General features: G+C 37.4%; 1 protein-coding gene across 2 annotated transcripts in view; it reads left to right on the top strand.

Annotated features, from left to right (window-relative positions):
- The window catches only part of STXBP4 (syntaxin binding protein 4), a 174,272-nt gene that overhangs the window by 23,238 nt on the left and 126,446 nt on the right, over positions 1-24,588 (top strand). For both annotated transcript variants that reach the window (XM_055133881.1, XM_055133882.1), the window contains 5 exons: positions 8,311-8,417; positions 8,749-8,968; positions 10,078-10,138; positions 17,030-17,124; positions 24,403-24,499. In XM_055133881.1, coding sequence (XP_054989856.1) covers positions 8,311-8,417; positions 8,749-8,968; positions 10,078-10,138; positions 17,030-17,124; positions 24,403-24,499 — 580 coding nt within the window. The remainder of the gene's footprint in view (positions 1-8,310; positions 8,418-8,748; positions 8,969-10,077; positions 10,139-17,029; positions 17,125-24,402; positions 24,500-24,588) is intronic.

Below are 24,588 nucleotides of genomic sequence, written 5' to 3'. Positions count from 1 at the left end.
AAACGAGAAAATTAACATGCTCAAGGCCACTCTCCACACGGATGAGCCTTATGCACGAAGGAACCGGCAGAGGAACCCAGTGTGTGGTACCCGGGCCGAGATCTTCAAGGCTGCTTGGATCGGGCCTCTTCCACCCAGATTGCCCATTTTCCAGTAGCTAGGCAGTCACAACCAGAAACTGCCCCCAGCACCATGTAATCCCATCAATGGCCAACATCCAGAGACTATAAAACCAAGCTCCCAGAAATGTGCAGTCAAATCGGTATAGCCTGGTATCGGTATAGACACCTGATAGCCTAGTTTTCCCTCTTAGCAAACCTGGCAAGCTACCAAGAGTTTACTGCCCGCACGGGGGAGAGCCTGGCAAGCTCCCCGTGGCATATTCATATGCCAAATGCAGTAACAAAGATGGGTCTCATTCCCCTGACCCTGAAGAGCCTCTGCCTCTAATGCAGCACCATTGCGAAGGATGAGTAAAAAGAAGCTGCTAAAATCTCAGGGCTAGGATGAATGGAGACATTACTGGGCCCTCTTGAGCAAATCGATGATCAATGGGATGACAGTGATACTGTGATTTTATTTTTGGTTTTTGGACCATACCTGGCTGTACTCAGGGCTTACTTCTGGCTCTGTACTCAGGAGGGCAGATGCTTTTAGCTTGAATCCCCGTTTGAGGATTTTTTAAAATATGATTTACTTTTAGTTTTTATGGCAATATTGTATGATCCTTATCCCTACTTTACAACTGAGGAAATTGAGTCTTTTCTTTTTTTTTGGTCTGTTTGGTATTGGGTCATACCCAGCAGTGCTCAGGGCTTTACTCCTGGCTCTGCACTCAAGAGATCATTCCTGGCAGTCGTTGGGGACCATACGGGATGCCAGAGATTAATCTGTGTCAGTGGTATGCAGGCAAGCGCCCTATCCACTGTACTATTACTCTGGTCCCAGAAATGAAGACTTAGGAAGGTAAAAAGAGTTGCCTAAATTTGAACTAACTAATCACTGCTAGAGATGGAGACCTTCTGTTGACAGTTTTACCAAAGTATGGGAAAGAAATCTAAAGGCTTGCAGAAACATTCCATAGTAGTTAGGGATAACTAGTTAGTTAAACCAGAGTCAAGTTGTTTAGATAGTTCCGAGTAACATGGTAACTTTATTTAGAAAACTACGCAGTGTTATTATAATCTGAAATTAACAGTGCAGTTCGGTTTTTAGAGACAGGCTTAGTGATCAGGAATACATTCGTATTTCAGCATCTTTGTAAATGTCAGTCTGGATGAATTCAGACTCTGAAATTGGGCGTGTGAAAGTTCCTGGCACAGAGCCTGCCCTGTTGTATCGTTGCTCACTAAACGCTGAGTCAGAATGTACACAGTGTGGAAGGGGCCTCTGTATATCCCCGAAGTTAGCGTCTTCACAAATGCATTAATCCAGCTGGGACAGAATTTACTGGTTTTGAATGCCAGCCTTTTACAAAAATAGTTTTGTTTTAGTTTGCAGGTTCTGACTTTCAAACAGGTTCAGAATTCACATGATCAGTTAAGATCTTATTCTAGGAAGCAAAGGGGGAAAAGAGAAACTTGCTATGAATATTTTTTATAAAGAAAAACTCTATGTAAACACCAGAAGTCACAGTCAGAAGGCATTATTCTCTGTCTCTTCTCTGACTCTTGTCCTGCTGGAAACTGCTATTTCAGTTTGCATTAATATATGTTAAATAGCCTTCCCAGAGAGCTTTTCCCTCTGCTGCCTGAAATGTGGAAAGTGTGGAAGGTTCACCTCAAAGCTACAGCCTGCCTCTCTTTTTCTGTAGTGTTTTTCCTACATTGACCGCCAAAGATGGTTTCTATAAGACATAGAGATTTATTTATTCTATAAAATGCATAGATAAATCTCTCTCTCATCCTCTTACCCCTTCTCTCTCATGTTCTCCATTTGAGTTGCCAGGCTGACTTAAAATCATCTTTGTAGAATTTTCCTTTTTAAGGAAACATCCTGAAAGGAACTATTCATTCTGAGACTCTATGCAGTAAGCCAGGAAGACAGCTTACAGGGCTGGATGGAGTTCCTGCTTTATATACAGGAGGCCCAGCTTCAATCCTCCGTGCTGTGTGGTCCCTGAAAGTGACCCCCAGCACTGGGAGTAGCTCCTGAATACCACCAGGCATAATCCAACACCCTCCCCACACCCGGCAAATATATTCAATATTTACTGCCCAGCTCTAAGTCAGGCTTTCTTGATGTCCTTTGAATAAAAGTGTACAATCAGCTTTCTTTATTTTCCCTTTCCCCTTCCTCCTAGATAGTCTCCAAGCTTGGAAATATAAATCAGTTCCACTGTAGTCATTAAGTTCCAGTTAAAATCTGATTTGTTTGACTTATTCTGCTCAGAGATTACTCTGCGTGTCCCTCATGGTCTCTTGACCAGTGTTTCTCAACTGGGGTCCCCAGGATTGGCCAAGGTAGCCGTGCGTGAAAATCACATTAATAAGATTAAGGGGCAACTGGAAGAAGGAGTAGAGTGGGGGCAATGGGGAGGGGGATGACAGGTCGGAAGCAAGGTCAGAAGGAGGTAGGAAAAGATTCAGAAACACTGATCTAGACCACCAGAATTTTACAGTGATCACTGTATCACTGTAGTCTGGTTGTTCATCGATTTGCTTACAATGATAGTTTACTTATTGTTTACTGTTTTGTTTTCCATTTAGATTTTTTTAATTTCTCTCTTTTTAATCCTTATTTCCAGTACTACTTTGGAAACAGAACCAAAATATCATTTAACTAGTTTAGCATATTATCAGGGTGAAACACCATGAGCTTACTTTTTATTTGGGGAAGAGAGAAAATTTCTTTTCTTTTATAGTAGCTAAGAGATGCAAAAGAAAATTAAAATATGCATCAAATTATGATGCATAATAACAAAATGAAACCCATGAATCAATTAGAATTCACAACTTGAGAATTAGAAAATTTAAGTTTTTTTGAAACTTCCTGTGTGATTTTCACTGATGCATTCCCAACTTTTTCTTTCTAAAATAACCTCCATAATGTTTATGCTTCTCTACCCTAGCTTTTATATTCTTTTTGTCTGTAGCCAAAAGATTCTTTCTCTTGTTTGTTATCATCTGACCTTAACCTTGAGTAAATGACTTAGTTCTCAAGGCAATGTTTAGCATAATAAATTAACATACATAAACATCTAAGTTGTTAATTTAAATGCAACCTAACTCTTGGGGCTAGAGCGATAGCCCAGGGGGTAGGGCGTTTGCCTTGCACATGACCAACCCGGGTTCGATTCCCAGCATCCCATATAGTCCCCTAAGCACCGCCAGGGGTGGTTCCTGAATACAGAGCATCACTGCACTCTGTGACCCCTGTGCATCGCCAGGTGTGACCCAAAAAGCAAAAAGCAAAAAAAAAGATGCAACCTAACTCTGTAATAATATTTGAGCACAGGGGTCAGAAAAATAATGCAAGTTTTAGGCAACTTGTCTTGCATGTGGCACATCCCAGTTCCAGTTCGATCCCCAGCACCACATAACCCGGAGTGCTGCCAAGTTTGGTGTGGCCCAAACCTCTTCCCCACTGTACCCCAATAAAGGTGTGAGCCTAGACCATATAAAACATTGTTAAATCTTTCCAAATGAGCTCGTTCATTTTACTGAACAAACAGGAGCCACACGTAGCTCTTTGTTCATGTTACTTCATCTTTTCTGTATTTTACTCCAATGGGGGTCTGGAGTGATAGCACAGCGAGTAGGGCATTTGCCTTGTATGTGGCCGACCCAGGTTTGATTCCTCTGTCTTTCTCAGAGAGCCCGGCAAGCTACTCTGCATGGCAGAGCCTGGCAAGCTACTTGTGGAGTATTGGATATGCCAAAAACAGTAACATCAAGTCTCACAATGGAGATATTACTGGTGCCTGCTTGGGCAAATCGATGAACAATGGGAGAACAGTACTACAGTGCAGTGCTACTCCAATAGGATTTTAAAATTATTACTCAAATGGGATTTTAAAGTCACTTACAAATATTAGCAATTGTTATGTTTTTGGAGTGTGCTAGTTAAATGTATACTTAAACTTATTTATAGGCTCCAAATTCAGTTTTTAAAATAAAATTGCCATTTTTTGTTCTTATTTTGTTTGTTTGGGGGCCACACCTAATGGTGCTCAGGACTCACTCCTGGCTCTGAGCTCAGAGATCACTCCTGAGGGTCCTGAAAGGACCATATGGGGTGTCAAAAATCAAACCTGGGATGGCTGTGTGCAAGGCAAGTGCACTGTTCCCTCTACTATTTCTGGCCCCTAATTTTGAGTTTAAATAATATTTCAGAAATATATCAGGCTATTGTGCATTTACATGATGAAATTTTATACGATGTTTGAGAAGACATGTTTTCATAAGTGTTTTATGTATATTTATTTTCCTATATACTTTGTATCCAGTGGGAATAATAGGAAATGCATTTAAAACACACAAAAATGGGTGTTTTAAAAGTGATAAAAGTATGCTTGCATACTTTTAGTGATAAAAGTATGCTTGCATGTGTATGGCCCTGATTTTTATTTCCAGCATCACATAAATAAATAATAGATAAAAATTTTAAAATTTCATTGTTATTTAACAGCAAGTTAGCCATAAATCTAATGATTATATGTAATGCAATTCAACGATCAGTTATCCAAAGCATATATACTAGTAAAAAAACTTTTAAAAAAGGCATTTCTTGCTTTTCCGCTGCTGCACGAGCACAATCCCAGAGGCAACTGAACTACTTTGGACATGAGCAGCTCGCAGAAATGCCTCCAGACTGTGAACTGAGCCACTGCCCCATGCGGCGCCAGCGTGGCAGGATTTGTCTCTCTCAGCCCTTCCTTCTAGGGCACAGCGTGGCGATTGCCGGTTTTTAGAACACAGAATGCAGGTACCAGCGGGACGCCCTGGAGATCCCAGGGGGCAAGATTGCCGGACCTGCCCTTTGCCGATATTTAAGCACAGTGCCACGTGGGTATGGTCTTTTCTGCTGCTGCATGAGCATGATCCCGGAGGCAACTGAACTACTTTGGACACGAGCAGCTCGCAGAAATGCCTCCAGACTGTGAACTGAGCCACTGCCCCATGCGGCGCCAGCGGGGAAGGGTTTCTCTCTCCAGGCTTCTCCATCATATGAGCACCACAAAAGGGAAGTAAAAGCTTGCAGTGATGCAATGTCTGGCAGAATTTTCCCTGGACTTCATACAAAAATCCAAAACCTAATATCTCTTAATTGTCAGCAACGTGAAACAGTTCCTTTTTAGCAGGTCTGACTGTGGGGGGAAACTCCAAACAATAATACTGAGTTTTTGTTGAAATATTGAAGGTAATCAAAGTAGCAGCCATTTCTCTAGACTGTGAACTAAGCCATAGCCCCACGCCAGCCGAGGAGAGGAAATATCCTCCTTTCTCGGTTCTTTTCCCTTTTCGGGGAGAAATGCAGTGTGGCGACCACCATGTTATGAGGTCTATTAAGCAGGCACAAACTAGAAGCGTGGGAATGGGAAGGGAAAAAAAATTAATTATGTACTTGGAACAGCGGGATGCTTGGGAAATCTCGGGCCGATACCACTGCATGCTCCGCTGAGATTCGACTGGGTGGCCACACTTTTGTGTGGCCACATTGCTGCTGATCAACCAGAATCCAGAGGCCAGCTAGACTACTTTTGGTTCCAGAAACTGCTTGCAGCCATGTCTCTAGACTGTAAACTAAGCCATAGCCCCACGCTGGCCAACGACGGGAAATATCCTTTTTTCTCGTCAGGCGGCATGACGTCAGCCATAGTATGAGGACTATTTATTAAGCAGGCATGAACTTGGTGGCACGGGAAGGAGGAAAAAAAAATTTATGTACTTGAAACAGTGGGACTTCATATCTCTCCATTCTCAGCAATGGAAAACTAATTATCAAATGCTTCCTTGGCAGTAGGGCTGTCTTTCTTGGGGGGAAACTCCAACAATAGTGAGTTTTGTGTTGAAATATGGAATATAATCAAGGTAAAGAGAAAATGAAGTGAAATTTATCAGTTACGCAGGCGGGGATGGGGGATGGGGGGCGGGATTGGGAGGTATACTGGGGATTTTGGTGGTGGAATATGGGCACTGGTGAAGGGATGGGTGTTTGAGTATTGTATAACTGAGACATAAGCCTGAGAACTTTGTAACTTTCCACATGGTGATTCAATAAAATAAATAAATTAGAAAAAAAAAGAAAAGCATTTTTTTTAATTATTGATTTTTTTTGGTCACACCCAGAGATGCACAGGGGATGCTCCTGGGTCTGCACTCAGGAATTACTCCTGGCGGTGCTGGGGGACCATATGGGATGCTGGGAATCGAACCTGGGTCAGCCGCATGCAAGGCAAACACCCTACCTGCTCTGCTATCGCTCCAGCCCCCTTTTTTTAATTTAATTTTTTCCTTATTTTTATAAAATTTACTTAAATCAGATGATGATCTGGGTTTTAATTTTCTTTCTTTGCCTATTAAAATTGTTTTATTGTGCTTAATTTTTTCCTTTTTTTGTTTCCTCCTGTTGTTTTTCCTTTTTCTTCACTGCTTTTCTTCTTTGCTCTTATATATTCAATATATTCTTATATATTCAGTATATTCTGATTCTGATAAGCACTCAAATGACAAATCTTTTTCTTTAGGATATGTTTTGCTTTTTATTTGAGGCCCTCCTGCCCTTTTTTTTCTCAGTTGCATCCTTTGACTGACTTCTTTTTCGGTTTTAAGCTGTCCTTGATGTCTAATTTAGTTTCTGACATAGAACTTAGAAGATTTATGTGAACAGCTTGTTTTTTCCCCTTTTATCTTATCCTGATCTTCAGAATCTGAAGAGCTGCTAGAAGAATCAGAATTTGATGAAGAAAAGGATAGATATCTCCAAAATCTTTTCCTTTTTTCTTTTTCTCTGTCTTTCTTGGGGAAGAATGGGTATGTTCTCACTTCAAAGAACTTTTTCCCCCTGTGGTTTTGTAGTTTTTGCTTTCATTTTTCCAAATCTAGACAGTGCCTTGAAGCCTTTAGTTTCTATTTTCTCCAACTGTTTTTTTTTTTTCAATTTCTTTTCAGGTAGTTGTTGGTTGATTCAGCTTAATATGGTCATTCCTCAAAAAGTTAGAAATCAAACTTCCATATGACTTAGCAATACCACTTCTGGGAATGTTTTTTGGTGGTGAAAAAAACACAGAAATGACATCTGCACTTGTATGTTCATTGCAGCACAAGTCACAATAGTCAGAATCTGGAAACAACCCGAGTGCCTGAGAACAGATGACTGGTTAAAGAAACTATGGCACATCTATACAATGGATTACTATGCAGCTATTAGGAAAAAATGAAGTCAAGAAATTTGCTTATAAGTGGATGGACATGGAGAGTATCATACTAAGTGAAATAAGTCAGAAAGAAAGAGACAGATGTAGAATGTCTGCATTATTTTGTGTTATATAAAATAATGTAGTTTGAAACTAATACCCAAGGACAGTGGAGACAAGGGCCAGAGGATCGCTCCATGGTTTGGAAGCCTGTGTCATGTGCTCGGGGAGAAGGTAGTTGGGACAGAGAAGGAACTTAAGTCAGTGATGGTTGTAGTGATTGCTCAGGATGGAAGATGTGCTGAAAGTGGACAAAGGACCAAACACGATGGCCTCTTAGTATTTTTATAGCAAACCATGATGCCCCAAAGTAAAGAGAGAGTAAGAAAGAAAGTGCCTGCCATAGAGGCAGGGGGTGGGGGTGGGGGAAGCAGGAGGAATATTGGGGACATTGGTGGTAGGAAAGGTACACTGGTGGAGGGATGGGTATTTGATCATAGTATGACTGAAACTCAATCATGAAAGTTTTGTAACTGTATCTCACGGTGATTCAATTAAAAAAAAAAACTTGAATCATTGGCCCCAATGACAGGGTTGGACCACTTGATCTCCCTGTGGGTATTGAGTTCATATAGGCTACTCGATTGTCCTGTTATCCTATTGTGTGACACTGAGCACACTGCAATGAGAAACCAGGCCAGAAACATGATTTTACTCTTTCTTTAGACATTCTTCATTAAAACTTTTCTTGTGCTTGAAGACTGTCAATTTAAAAAAAAAAAGATAATTCTCATCAGTTTCATTGTTAAATTTACTTTTTAAATTAGGATGGACATGATTTTGCTTTTTCTCTAAGACATTCTTTGTTATAACTTGTTTGGTGCTTGAATACTGTCAGTTTAAAAAAAAAGAATTCTCATCAATTTCATTGTAAATTTTACTTTTTAAACTAGGATGGACGTTTGAAGCCAGGAGATCAACTTGTCTCTATAAACAAGGAATCAATGGTTGGTGTATCATTTGAAGAAGCGAAGAGCATAATTGCCAGAGCCAAGTTGAGGTAACTATCCTATCCATAAGATAGAACAAGTCATATTTCTTTATTTTTTTATTTTTTTTATTTGTGTTTTTTGTTTTGGGGCCACACCTGACAGTGCTTAGAGCATACTCTTGACTCTGTGCTCATGGATCACTCCTGGTGGACTGATGGGTCCATATGGGATGCCAGGGATCAGACATGGGTCAGCCACATGCAAGGCAAGCGCCTTATCTGCTATGCTACTGGCTTCCTAAAAAAGAAAATATGCCTAATGATATTTGAAATATTGTCTTAGAATTCAATTGTGCTGTATTCACAAGGTTTGCATAAATGACTTCATTTTTATTGCTAGGTCAGAATCTGCTTGGGAGATAGCATTCATAAGACAAGACTCTGGCAGCAGTCATTCAGAGACTCCACCATATACATCTTTTTTACAAACTTCAGGAGAATATGGATCTCAAAATTTAACTATGAATCTTATTTCTTCTCCCCCTGAAAACCTGATTCCAAAGACCTCATCCACTCCCAAAGCTACTGATGTCATTTTACCTTCTCTTAGGATTAATCAGGTAATCTTAAATTTGTGGATTTGTGAAGTCTTCCAAAAACCCCATGAGTTTTTATAGTTATCACAGGTATTACAATTATATCATGTAATATTGTAAAATTGATTTGATTATAATATAATTATACATTTGATTATAAGATTATCTGACATTATATTTTGAAAGTGTAGTTTGTTGACACATTGCGATTTTTTTTCACACGTTGGTATTTCTTGAGAAGCTTTTATTCGTATTTAAGATTCACTGTACTGACTAGACCGAACCTGATGACCACTCAATACCTCTATTGCAAACCCAAAAGAAGAAAGAGAGCAAAAGGGAATGCCCTGCCACAGAGGCAGGGTGAGAGGAGGGGGTAGGGGTGGAGATGGTGGGAGGGATGCTGGGACTATTGGTTGTGGAAAATGGGCACTAGTGGAAGGATGGATACTTGACCATTGTGTGACTAAAATGTAAGCACGGAAGTTTGTAAGTCTATAACTGTACCTCAGAGTGGTATAAATCTTATATTTAAATAAATATAAACTTTATATTTATTTACTAATATAAATAAATAAATAAGATTCACTGTACTAAACTCATACAAAAGAGAATGTTTCTATTTCAAAATCAAACCACTAGTTACTGTTTGCTACAGTGCCCTAACAAATCAAAGTGATAAAATGGAGCATGTGGTCTTTAAATCTGTGTTAGCAATAAATTAGGAAAATGAAATAGGAAACTGACTGAAATACCATCAGTATAATCATATTTATTTTAGCTAACTTCAGTTTGAGGGCCATGCTCATTAACTACAGAGTAACCATTTCCTAGTGGCTCCTTATGCTCATTCATTTGGAGTTAAAATACCTTTGAAATGACTAATATTTGATGTTGTATTTTATTGTCATACATAGTAGAGCTCATAGCAGTTGCTATCTTTAATTCTGAATTGGCTTGTTTGAAGATAAGTATGTCAAAATCATAGATGTTTCATATATTTTAGACTAGCTTTTATCTCATTAACAATTCTTATGTTAATATGAGTGTGTGTCTGATCTTTGGCCTACTTTAGAAAATAACATTTCATGTTCCTCCTTTTCTTTCATCCATAAAAAAAAACTAAATACAAGAAAACAGAACAGATTCCAATTACTTCTTTGGACAACATCCCTACTGATATGTCTAATACAGGTAAGTGCACATTGGATTCCTTTCTTGCTATGTTTTTCAATTACTCTCTTAATGTAGGAATACATAATGTGATTTAAAAGACTTTAAAGAAGGGTGCATTATGCTTCTTTTCCTTCATAAATTAAAGAGCATTATGAATGCACTATGCAGTGGTCCCTATTAAATAATAACTTCTTTTGGAAATGGCCCTTAACAAAGAGTTGAAATTTTAAGAGATTCATTATCATAGCAGTATCGATGAAGCTTGAATAGTTAATGAATTGTTGAAAAGAGAGTTTTTATAAATCAAGATTAGGTTGCCTTGTCCTTTTAGTGAAGTACTCATGAGGTATAGCAAATACAATTTCAGAAACTTTATAGAAGGGAGTACAGTTTAAGGAAAAAAATGTTGGTGATTTTTTATTATTGAGTTTGCATTATTCTTAATTTGAAAACAATAATGCACCGATTATGTAAATTATCCATAAAGATGGATTTTTATCAAGCTCTAATATTTACTCAAATACAAATTTGTTTGGGGGCCATAACTGGTAGGGTTCAGGCAACCGTATGTAGAGCCAGGGACTGAATCCAGATTGGCCACTGCCAGGCAAACACCTTCTCTGCCATACTGTCTTTCCAGCCCTCAAATATCAAATGTTAAGAAAAAAACCTCTCCCTTTAAATTACCTTAAAAAGTTAAATGCAACATTTTTTAAAAAAAAAAAAACTGCTTATAGAAAGGACATGTGTCTATGGGACTGGAGCAATAGCACAGCGGGTAGGGCGTTTGCCTTGCACGTGGCCAACCCGGGTTTGATTCCCAGCATCCCATATGGTCCCCCTGAGCACTGCCAGGAGTAGTTCCTGAGTGAAGAGCTAGGAGTAACCCCTGTGCATCGCCAGGTGTGATATATACCAAAGGGGGGGAAAAAAAAGACATGTGTCTAAATCATAATAATTGCCACACATTTAAGTTCCTAATAGCATTGTCTCTAGATCAGGATGCAGAACAAGAAAGAGATAGTATAAATCATACCGTGTCTCAGTCCATTCTAGCTACTCTAACAGAATGCCACAGATAACATTTCTCCTAGCTCTAGAGGCTCAAGTCCTGGATCACGGTGTCACCCTGGTCCGTGTGAGAGCCCTCTTCCAGTAGCAGACACTTCATTGTGTCCTCACATGGTTGGGGTCAGGGCGCACTGTTTGGAAGGGGGCCTTTGTCACTGCTCCCAGCACGAAGTCTACACCTGCAGGACCTAGTCACCACCCAAAGGCCCCACCTCCTACTTCCATCATCTTCTGGATTTAAGATTTTAGCATAGGGATTTTGGAAGAAAGTAAACATTCAGACCATAGCAAATAGCTACCACTTTTGCTGAAATTTCTAGTACAGTCCACAGTAGTTTTCTCTTAATTAGGGAGTATCTATCAGGACTGGTCTTTCACCACTGTTATCTACCTTATTACTTAGTGGGATTTGTTAACTCTTACACATTTTATTATCATTACTCCCCTCCATAAGGGAATACCATAAGTTAAGTTTTATTCTCTTAATTAATTTTCATCTTAAATTGGGAACCCATGTGAGAAAAAAGATGAAAGAAGGAAACAAACTGTGGTAAAGATACTTGTATTTTAATGTTTAAAGTAATTTAACTACACAATGTACTGTTGAGTCATTTATTCTGTCAGCATTTATTCAATATTATTTAGATATAGAAAACCTAGTTCAGTAGCAATTAGGACGTTTTTGTTTGTTTCTCAGTGACGAAGATTGAACTCCGGGCCACATACAAGTATATACCATCCCACTGTGCCATACCCTCATAATTAAGATATTCTCTAGGAGATACTTAAGCTTGGAAATTTAAACATGGGTTAAAAAAATATTTTTAGAAAACATCTAAATATATATGTACATAAATATGTGCCTTCTTTTCTTAATTACTTAGGTTTTGGGGGAGTATTTTTGATTTGAGGCCATAACTGGTGGTGCTGAGGGCTGACTTGGCTCTCTGCTCAGAGATTGTACTTGGGTTCAGGAAACCATATAGGGTTCTGGGGATTGAACCCGGTTTGGCCATGTGCCAGACAAGCACCCTGCTGTGCTATGCTCACAAATCATTCCTGTTAGTGATCCAGGAACAGTTTTCATGCCAGCCATCAAAACAGAGTCAGCCATTTGCAAGATCAGCACTCTACCCGCTGTACTGTCTTGCCAATCCTTATGTACTTTTTCATGTACAGTGTGCTTAAATTACAAATGATGACTATAGTAAGTGCTCTTTATTTCATTTTATTTTCGAGGGGGCCATGGGTGGTTTGGGGCCACACCCAGCTGTGTTCTGGCTCTGGCTCTCACCTGGTACTGTGTTCAAGAATCACTCCTGGCAGAGCCGGGAGTAAGCACTAAACACTACTGGGTGTGGCCCACAGATAAACAAGCAGATATACATTAAGAAGAACCAAGTTGAAGGGGGCCAGAGAGACAGCTGGATAGTAGAGCACTTGCCTTCCAAGAATGAAGTCCTGAAGTTCCTTCCCTGACACTACAGTAATTAAGTAAATAATTAAACTTTTATTTGAGCAAAAGGTAAAGTTGTTGAGAGCCAGAGAGAGAACACAGGGTTAAGGTGCCTGCCTTACATCCTCCTCACTGCATATGATCCCCAATTATGCCGGGTATCTGAGCAGCATTGACTATGGCACAACCCCAGGCACCAAACAAAAGACAAAAACACATCAAAAAAAAAAAATAGGGCTGGAGCGATAGCACAGTGGATAGGGCATTTGCCTTGCACGAGGCCGACCCGGATTCAATTCCCAGCATCCCATAAGGTCCCCCAAGCACCACCAGGAGTGATTCCTGAGTGCATGAGTCAGCAGTAACCCCTGTGCAATGCCAGGTGTGACCCAAAAACCAAAAAAAAAAAAAACCCCAAAAAACCCAAACACACACACACACACACACACACACACACACACACACACACACACACACACACACAAGAATCACTCCTGGCAGTACTAGGTGGATCATATGTGATCCAGCAATCAAACCTAGGTCAGCTGCAAGGCAAGTTCTGCTGTGTATCTCTCTACCCCTGAGGCACTCTTTTAACTAAAACAGAAGTGGTTTTAAATAGCCTAAGGAGCACTGTCTTACACGAATAATGTAAGACAAGATCAAAGTGCTCTGTAACAATTTATTAGTCATGTTTCCTTGAATTAGTTGCCTTGTGGGATTTTATGAATATTAACAAGATCATGTAATCAAATTAAATTAGCATTATAATTGGTATCTAGTATATGCTCAATAAATTTTGCTGTTAGAATAATTTAAAGAACATGCAGGCTAGAATAGTATCCCAGAATACATTAGAGCCAAATATTAAAGTTTCCAAATAATGATTCAATTCTATGTCTTCCTCTTGTCCCATCCCATGCTCTTTAAGCTAGTATATCATAAAGAACTTGTTCCACTATGCAAAAATAAATGAAGAAAAAAATTTGGCAAAAACTAGATATCATCTATATCTTGAAGATGGTGGTAGACATCAGTTTGTAGATGAATGTAGATCATCCTACGTAAAGGAAACAACATGAGCAAAAAAAAAAATAGCATATGAGAAAGGATGAGCTCCAAGTCAAATGAACTTTGGAGGCAGATGCAATTTGAGCAAAGAGACCTACAGCAAATGGAGAAAAGTATACACCTCCTGTGGTAATGTACCTTTACCACAGGTTTTTTTTTTCTGATTGTAAAAAGCAATGCCAGATTTTATAATAGAAAAGTAATTTAATGAAAAATATGTTTAGGCAAGCTTTATGAAATAAATATTAAAATGCAACTAAAATGGAACATTTTAACCTTAATGCCAAGGAAACTTATTACTGTCTTACACTAAGACTTTTGAAATTGAAACAAAGAAGAGATAGAGGAAAATATACCTAGAGGGACCATACTGTGAACCCAATGATATTGGTTTTGCCCTTATAAAACATTTCCATTTACTTTTTTAAAAAAGGGGTGGGGGAGGAAGAACTGAAGATCCAAGGCCTAATAAACCATTTTTTTCAAAAAGTCTACTTCCCTGAAAGGAATAAATAAGTATCTTGAAGCTAGAATTGAGAGATGCCATTGGCATGAGGAAGGCTGTCTACGAGGCCCTTTTTAGGTGAAATTACTCTTGAAGTAGCAAGTCATGCTGGATTTGTCCTTTAAAGGTTTGGGATCAGAAGTGAAGATTTACAAGAAGGCCAAATGGAAGAAAGTGAAATATTTTTAGCCATGATTGCATGTTATTAGGTGGAGGGATTAGTATAATTTTACATCAAATCTGTTACTTAAATATAGTGTCTATAGATTTGATAGTCTATAAAACTTTATACTTTAAAACTATAGTTTTATAGAGTCTAAAGTTATGCATGTAGGGAAATTTTCTATTAATTTTTAATTTTACATTTACAATTCCTGTTGGTGGTCTGTTTTATTCTTTTTACTGAGTAAGCTAGAAAACTGATGCTGGAAGGTACTGGCACGTTAAACACACTGGTTTCAGGAGTTCCTCCAAAATTAGAATCTTGCATGGTCACCAACTAGTTGATCCTAACATGGTCCCTCAATATTGGACTAAAATTTCTTTACCTTTTGGAGCCAGCGTCTCTTCATCTTTGGGAATGACACTAGTAACATCTACATTTCATCACGTAATCATGTAATCATTGCAGATTTTACGCCAATTTTCCCTCAAAGTGAGGTGTGACCATTATGTGAAGCTTTAGGGGGAAAAAATAAAACACAAACCTGCTGATATTTCTGAAACACAGGGTGGGGTGATCGTGTGGTGACTGTGGTTGATTACTGCAGCTCTGGTAAAAACTCATGAGTATGTAGGGTACTTACTGACCGAAAGGAAGTATAAATAAAAGCTCATCTTATATTCTTGCCATCTACACATACATTTTTATGTTTCAGCATAGGAAAATCTAAATGAGAGCGCATGCTTTGGTGTCTATAGATGTCTCATCTCTCTCTCTCTCTCTCTCTCTCTCTCTCTCACTCTCACTTTCATCTCTCTCAATCCATTCCACACTAAAACTTCAGTAATTGATACCCAGGTTTAGTCGTGGTTTATTTAAGAAAATAATTTGGTTGGCGTAGGTCCTACTTGTAGCACTATGCTAGAATCATTGTCAAACCTCATAGTCCAAACCTCAGAAATGGAAAATTGTGCTTATCTGCTCGTTGGTTTTCTCTCCTACCTCAGTAGGTGCTGATCCTTTATTTCAGACTTTATAGGTTTGATACGACATTTCTGTCAAAATGTCGTATAGAGGGGGGAAAATCTATAGTTTTTTTTTCTCCAGGACCAACAATTGATATCAGAGTGACAAAGGAATAATTACTTCTTTATATTCATCAGAATTATAAATATTCTGTTATGCTAAAATTAGTCTTTTATAAGATTTGAATCTATATGAAACCAAAAGTCAGTAATTGGTTTTCTTTTTAAAATGATCTTGACACCTATAAGCTATATTCATAATTTTATATAGGCTGCTAAGGATGTGTTAAAGGTTTAGAGGAAGACTATTTATTTTCATATGCACTTCTTATGTTAAGAGAATGCAAATCATTTTGTACTTAGAGACAGATGCTCAGAGAGATAAAAAAAAATTAAGACACTGCATAAAGATGTGACATTTTAAAAAGTTTTTTCTCTTCCTCTAGTTTCTGTGTAGAACTGGTAAATACCATTTAAGAGTGTACTTAGAATAGTGACAACTTAGATAAAAAAAAAAGACTGACATTAATTACAAAAAAAAAAACAAATCTTTTTCACAAACTGTGACATCTGATCTCTCTACACAAGACCAAAGGCTCTTCTAAATAATAAAAGTATAGCGAAAAGGTGTTGGAAAATAGGTGAAAGGTATTTGAATCTCAATCCTTGAAAGTCTGGTGACTTGAAGTATTGCCCTTCTGTAAAATAAGAAATAGTATTTATAGCTCAAGAAATTCTGGTTTTATCATATATGTGTGTAAACTTGAAATAAACTTTATTTATGAGGTTTTCCAAAGTACTTCCAGAAATTGTATAACAAAGCAACTGTTATCTCATCATATTTTTTAGTCTTTAAAATGATTTTATTCAAACCATAATGAATTTTATTCAAACCATAATGAGAGAGACAGAGACAGAGACAGGAGAGGTGCCTGTCATAGAGGCTGGCAGGGGTCAGGGGTGGCTTGAAGGAATTGGAGGGAAACTGGGGTCACTGGTGCTGGAAATTGCGCTAGTGGAGGGTGGGTGTTGGAACAGATTTGTAATGCTCTATGTCACAGTGATTCAATAAAATAAATAAATAATAGCATGATTTTACTTATTTCATAAGAAAAAATACTTTCATAATTATTAACTTATGAGCTAGTGGTGGAATCTATGTTTCTATTTATTTATTTATGGGACTTAATGCGTAATTCCGCATTTAATGTATTATATCTTTTTTTTTTCTTTTTGGTTCACACCCGGCAATGCACATGGGTTACTCCAGGCTTTGAACTCAGGAATTACTACTAGTGGTGCTCAGGGAACCATATGGGATGCTGGGAATCAAACCCAGGTCGTGCTCAGGGGACCATATGGGATGCTGGGAATCGAACCCGAGACGGCCACATGCAATGCAAACACCCTGCCACTGTGCTATCACTCCAGCCCCATTGTATTATATCTTTAGGGCTAAAGTAAGACTATTATATATGATGGTGTTTTAATAGAAAGAAAGAACGTGAAATCTACCAACTGATTAGCCAGAATCATTTCCAAACCATAGAAGCTAGTATACGTGTCCTATCAAATGAAAGGTTCTATTCTTATTAACGTACATCCTATTATCTCTTAGATGTTACCCTTGCCAGGACTGATAATTATGGACCACAAGGAAAGAAGATTTCCCTAAATCCATCTGTTCGCCTTAAGGCAGAAAAGCTAGAAATGGTAAATTCTTTAAATTTTATTTTCTTGCCATATAACAAGGAGGTACTGTAATTGTTTAAAAGGATAAAAGACCGAAATTATTAGTTTCTTCAAGTTACTTAATTTACAATTAAATTAATACCAACTTGTATTTGAATTATTTATTCTTATATGATTTGAGTAATTCTAAAATACACCAAAACAATTCAAGTAGCCAAAAATAGTCAGGTGCATATTAATATAAAGAAGATAGCAGACAGAAAAATTTAATCCTGGAGTTAGTAAAACAATAACATTTTTTGTGGAGAAGAGAAACTTTAAATGATTGCAATGAAAAATTTAAAGTAAAAGATCATTTAAAATGTTTTCCTATAAAGTTACCCAAAAGCTAACAGGAAATTTTTTTCCTCTATGAATATTTTGGTGAATATCTACTATCTTGGTGAAGTTTGAATATGAATATATTGGTGAAGTTTCTACTATCCTGTCAATTTTTGTGAATAATGATTTTTCACATTTTAGGAAGAATATGGTAATTATGTCTTATAAAATGAAATAAGACGTTATTTACTCCCATATTTTGCATGTCTTCTGATAGCATACTTTTCATTAACAAAGTATGATGAACCTTCCCCTTCCTTTTGAACCTTCCCCATTATTCAATTTTGAATCTTTTCTAACTCCTTCAGCCAGACATTGCTGTTACAGGTCAGGCTAATTTTTCTTCTGTGGCAAACCTGTAGCATTCAACATCAACTTATAGTTCCCTACAATCTTTCAAATATCTCAACTCATAAATGAAATAAAGCTTCTCTATAACAATACCCAATGTACACTATTTGCACCCAATAAAAGTTTTAGTTAACTACAAAATAACATATTGTTTAAAATCCTGATAACCTTTTTCTAACTTGCATTCTCTCTTTGTTTGTGGAAAAACTAAACTCTTACAGAGGGTAGGGCGTTTGCCTAGCACTCAGCCGACCAGGGTTTGATTTCTCTGTCCCTATCAGAGTGCCTGGCAAGCTAGCGAGACTATCTCGCCCGCACAGCAGAGCCTGGCAAGCTACCAGTGGCATATTTGATTTGCCAAAAACAGTAACAAGTCTCACAATGGAAATGTTCCTGGTGCCCGCTTGAGCAAATCGATGAGCAATGGGATGACAGTGACAGTGACAATTTAGAATGACAACATTATTCACAAATTTCTAAAAGTAGAATGAGGTTTAAAAACTAATGTACTTATTTCTAAAATAAATAATTTTTGTTCTTTAATAATGATTTAATATATTTTTCAACATCTAAGATTCAAGGCCAACCATCCCTTAAATGAAAGAAAATGATATTGCTCATAATTTTACCTGAAAAATCTTTGTTCTTTGACTACTTTACATTCCCAGTATTTTTTAATCTGCTGAATTTTATTAGAGATAAGAAGTAATCTAAATTTGTGTTGATTCTGAAAAATATGGCCTGCATAATTGCTGGATCAGAATTTCAGTTTTGGGTCCTCTTTTTAACCTGAGAAAATTAATTATTTTTTAATGCTTTAGTTAAACACCATGGTTTACAACATTTTTTAATTGTTTAAATTTATTTATTTTTTAATTAGTGAGTCACAGTGACGGTACAGTTACAGATTCACACATTTTCGTGCTTGTTTTTCCCTCATGCAATGTTTGAGAGCCCATCCCTTCACCAGTGTCCATTCTCCACCACCAATGAACCCAGTATCCCTCCCACCCTCCCAATCCCATCCCCCACCCCATTTTTAAGAATACAGTTTTTGTGGGCTTTCGATGTTCCAACACTGACTCTACTCCCTCCACCATCGTCCCATTTTCCTAACCACCCCGTAAGCCTGTCCCCTTAGCAGGCACACAATCATTTGTTTTATACTGCTTGTTACAACCAAGCAGCAAAAGGGATTATCCAACTTATTATTTTTGTGGAAAAATAAAAGCTGTTTTATAGCAAATGAAATACTTATTTTGTGGAAATGCTGCTTTTTTGCTTTTATTCCAAATATACTGACTTATTTAATAGAGCTTTTTTTTGTTTTTTCAGAGTTTGAAAGTATAGTTCAGTTAACAATTTTGTTTTCTAAAACCTAAATTAGTTTCTCTCCACCCACATATATCCTAAGCTACTCCTTTTTAAAAAATAATTCTGTATTAAGTACATGTTTTATGTAATATTGTACCACTTCATTTTATCTACCTAGTACTTCTATTTTAGTTGTTACTTGTACATTAGATTGACTTTCATTTCACTGTATCACTGTATCCCTGTCATCCCGTTGCTCATCGATTTGCTCGACCGGGCATCAGTAACGTCTCCATTGTGAGACTTGTTACTGTGTTTGGCATATCAAATACACCACCGGGAGCTTGCCAGGCTCTGCTGTACAGGCGGGATACTCTTGGTAGCTTGCTGGACTCTCCAAGAGGGATGGAGGAATCGAACCCGGGTCGGCCGCATGCAAGGCAAATGCCCTACCCTCTGTGCTATCAGTCCAGACTGTAGCTTTATTTTTAATTTTTTAATTTATTTTGCTTTTTGGGTCACACCCGCTGGTGCTCAGGGCTGACTCCTGGCTCTGCACTTTCATTTATTATCTTAAAACAATAAGGTCAGTTTGGTCAAATATTTTTTGGGGGAAAACATATTTGGCCCACACCCCCTCTGATGCTCAGGAGCTACTTCCGTCTCTGCTCAGAGGTCACTCTTGACATTGATCAAGTACTTAAAATGAAATTAGAACTTATCTCTTTTGTTTTCTGTAAGTATATCACACAGCATCCAGAAAATTGGTGTCGAAAGATTTCAAAAGAAAAAGTTTGACAGTTTATGGTGTCATTGTGTAACCAGCCTACTGAGTAAAAATTTTAGGAAAAGCAGAGAGGTTAAGGATTAAGAAAGAGGTTAAGATTTTTGTCTTGCACAGAGCCAACCCGAGTTCAATACACAACACCGCATATGGTCCTTGAGCATCACCAGGCATGACCCCTGAACCCAGAGCCAGGAGTAAGCCTTGAGGAGCACAGTCAGCTGTGACCACCCTAATTCCCCTGATGCCCCAAAAACTGCCCCAAAAACTGGCGAGGGGATTACTGATTAAGTTGTATATATGTATGCTATTCATGAAATTCTCTTTCTAGTCTCTGTGGACAATTATATATACCAGAATACCACTTACATATACTTGATACCACTTCTTGGTATCAAGAAGTGATTCCTAATACTGAACTTGTTGTTAGTTAATTCCTTCCCTTTCTGTAAAATGGATTTCTTCTTTCTGTGAATACTTTGAGAATGATTTTAATTACGGCTATTTTAAAGTAACTTCACCTCACTTATTTACAGTAATACACATCTTTCAAAGTATTTTTATGAGTACCATGTATGATACCTACATTAAAATTATAAGTAGGCATGCAAACATAACAAATAGGGATATAGTTTGGCTTGAAGACGAGAGATTATTGTACCTCTATACTCTGTATTTTTGTACCTGAGGAAATGCTTTGGGATACAGATGCCGTTTCACTGATATTTACTTTACCTCTTGACATTTCTGTAACATTTGAAGAAGATTAGTGAGCAGTGGCATGCCCCGTGTCTGATTATAGTTAATGAGATGTTCTTTGTATTAGGTTGGGAAGGATGTGACCAATGTTGTAAAGAAGTAACATTCTTTAAATTGATTAATCAGACATCAGAAGAAGTTTTAAGGGTATTTATTTGCCCAATTAGCAAATTTGTATTTTGTTTAAGATTAAAAGATGGTATCAGTATTCAAGAAATTATTGGAAATTACTTTTTTAATTAAAAAAAACTGCTTCCAATTAAGTTTATGAGCTTACTTCTTTAGCATGTCATATTCAGGTAGGGTAGATTTTACTTTCTACAAGACTTTTACCTATACATTTATAACTCTAGATCAATATGTACTTTCGTTAATTGTATTTGGGTATTTTATAGTCACTTAATAAGAATTCCCATTTATTGAGTACCAACCACTGTGACAGGTATTTTATTTCTTACTTGTGTAAATTTTTATATGAAAATATTCATATATTGGGGCTGGAGAGATAGCACAGCGGGTAGGGCGTTTGCCTTGCACGAGGCCGACCCGGGTTCAAATCCCAGCATCCCATATGGTCCCCTGAGCACGGCCAGGGGTAATTCCTGAGTGTAGAGCCAGAAGTAACCCCTATGCATCGCCAGGTGTGACCCAAAAAGCAAAAAAAAAAAAAAAAGAAAATATTCATATATAAGAAAGATTGTACAGTTTAGAATAATGAAAGAAACACACATTTACCTGCTTAGAATGTGTGTATCCAGAATGAGAACCTCTTTTTATATTGTTATGTTTCTTCTTACTTATATGTTCCTATCTCTCTCCTCAGGATGTAAACCTCTTCTTAATTTTGAGTTTATCATTTAAATGCTTTTTAAATATCTATTTACAAAGATAATGCAAAAATCATACTTTAAGACATACATATTTTTGGTTTTTGTGTTTCAATTTATTTTGAGTTATATTGGTAATTTTTGTTAATTTTGCATGAATTAATCTATTTTTGAAAATTGCTTTCACTTAAGATTGTTGACAGGTAAATTGCTTAAAAAGGAAAACATTGCATTGCCATGATGTAGTTTTGATTATTTTTTTTACGAAGATAATACTCAATTTGTATCCTACAGTTCAAGTTTGAGAAATTTGATGGATTTTTTCAAAACTGACAATAGTTTTCATAATTTTGCATTACTAGAGATCGAAAGAATTCAGATTAAAAAATTATTTTCATGTGATTTGACCTAAAATTTATAGAAGTGTATGCCCTCATTTAGCATCACTTTTTGAAATTACTTATGCCATACACAATCAGGATTCTTGAATAAATGTAGTTGGCCTACTTGGCTAAAGTATGAATTCTTATAAAATGTCAGAGAATTAGTTTGGAGCTTCACTTAGGAAACAAACTTAACTTGGGAAAGACATTTTACATTTGATTTAGTAGATTGTATTTTAGTCTTGGGGACATTCTTTCAGGAATGTACCGATCTTGCCTCCTTTTAGGGTTAGTGTAAATAGATTTCTGTTGCTGGTGTTTGGGGAGGGGTGCCTAAGGGCACAGGCCAGCTGAGTGATACCTGCTGGTCAGTGCTGAGGCCTCTTGAGTTATCCCCACTCCCTGGTCCAAGATTAATAATTTTATTATATATTAAATTTTACATTATTAAAATAAAGTGTTTGAGATTATTCAATGAAATATATGTGCACCTGGGAGCTGTTCAGAAGAAGGTTTGATGACTTTTTCTTACTTTCAATGTCTGGATTTGGGGCTGGAGCAATAGCACAGCAGGTAGGGCATTTGCCTTGCATGCGGCCAACCTGGGTTCAATTCCCAGCATCCCATATGGTCCCCTGAGCACTGCCAGGAGTAATTCCTGAGTGCATGAGGCAGGAGTAACCCCTGTGCATTGCCAGGTGTGACCCAAAAAACAAAAAATAAATAAATAAATATCTGGATTAAGTATATTCGCTCATTTTAAGTTCTCATATACTAGTTAGTAATTGGAAAAAGAACGCAGAAGAATGAAGTATACAGACTAGAAAGTCCTAGTGTACTGTTAAAGTATAAAACTGTATATAATAATTTTTTTCAAAAATACATAATTTATATATATTATATTTTATTTTTATCATTTTGTTATTGTTTTGGGCCTGGTGATACTGAGCTTACTCCTGGCATGTGTGCTCAGGAATCACTCCTAGCTAGGAATCACTTGGGTGCTAGGAACCAAGCTGAGGTAAGCCAAATGCAAGGCTAGCACCTTAACTCCTGTGCTGTTCTTCTGGCTCCAATTTACACTTTTTTTTTTTTTTTTGCTTTTTGGGTCGCACCCAGCAATGCTCAGGGGTTACTCCTGGCTTCGCACTCAGGAATTACTCCTGGCAGTGCTTGGGGGACCATATGGGATGCCGGGGATCGAACCCGGGTCGGCCGCGTGCAAGGCAAACACCCTACCCGCTGTGCTATCGCTCCGGACCCCAATTTACACATTTTTAACAGCGATTTAGTCATAGGGAAAAACTTAGAAAGTGTACTTTTCAGCTGCTAGTAGCATTTGTTCTGTGACAGTGATTCTCAAGAATGGGCATAGTTTTGCTTAACGGGACACTTGACAGGATCTGGAAGCATTTTTGGTTGTCACAATTGGAAGAATGTAAGCAAATTAGAAATTGCAAAAGATAACTTTTAAAACTCCATATATAAAAACGTTAAGTGGATTACTAAATACTTTGAATCAAAACATTGCTAATAAGCATGTAAACGTTTTTGCTGTCTTAGGGAAAGTAAACTGTTCATCTATTTAATTCTTGATGTGCTTGACACTGTAAATTCTGTTAGAATTTGGTGAAAGCGTATCCAGTGGGTCGTGTCCTATATTAAGATTAGGCTTTGGTGTATATAACTAGAAAACCCAAATAATAGTGGCTTTTAAATGTAAAAGTATTTCTTTCACGTTTAAAGGAAGCCCGAAAGAACACAGTGTTAGGCACTCCCTCTGCATCTGATGTTTCTGCTTGCTGAGAGACTTCATGAACCAAGATGATGACTTGAATTCTCTTGTTTCTTGTCTCTTTCTTCTGTTTCTCCTTCCCTTTTCTCTCATCCATCTTTTTTAAAATTTAAAAAATTTTAAATTTCCAATGAGAGAAGGTGAATGGGTGAGAACATATACCTGCTTTTGTAGTTTTCCACTGCATTTCTGCCTTCTTGTGTGTATATACTCACATGAACTATCAGGCTGCAAAAGTGACTGGGAAATATCTTTCATCTGGATGGTGAAAATCAGCTCTGGCAAAAAGTGTAGTTCTGTCATTTTATAAAAGCAAAAAATAATCTTTAGGATAACAACTAGACTTCTCAAAACTTTTCATCAACATGGTTAATTGCCTAAAAGAAGACAGTAGAAAGAAGTAGATTTCAAAGAAATCTAATTTTTATTTATTTATTTATTATTTATTTATTTATTTTAATTTACTATTTACTAAAACCTGCATTAATCCAAGTACTAGCTTAAGCCAGGAAGGGGTGACTGAGATGGGGTTTAAAATCAGGAAGCAAATCTTTCATAGAAAATTAGTTCGTGGTCAGCCAGCTTTACTTGGACACCTAATTTTGGCTACTGTTCCTAATATTCTTTTCACTGAGTTATAAAAGAAAGTTATAAGAAGTTTTATTCTTTGGAGAGTTAAAAATTCATGAGTCCCTTTTCTTCCAGGCTCTTAATTATCTTGGTATTCAGCCCACAAAAGAACAACACCAAGCCCTGAAACAGCAAGTCCAAATAGATGCGAAAGGGACAGTATCTTTTGGAGGTAATATCAGGTTCATCTTATTATCTCATCACAGATGCTTAGTTGAAGAACTATTCTGACCCATTTTAATTAAGAGTGCCTCTTTAGAG

The sequence above is a fragment of the Sorex araneus genome, chromosome 3, assembly GCF_027595985.1.
Source record: "Sorex araneus isolate mSorAra2 chromosome 3, mSorAra2.pri, whole genome shotgun sequence".
Lineage (NCBI taxonomy): Eukaryota > Metazoa > Chordata > Mammalia > Eulipotyphla > Soricidae > Sorex > Sorex araneus.
The sequence above is the reverse complement of the archived record's forward strand: the minus strand, read 5'-3'. Positions and strand labels throughout refer to the sequence as shown.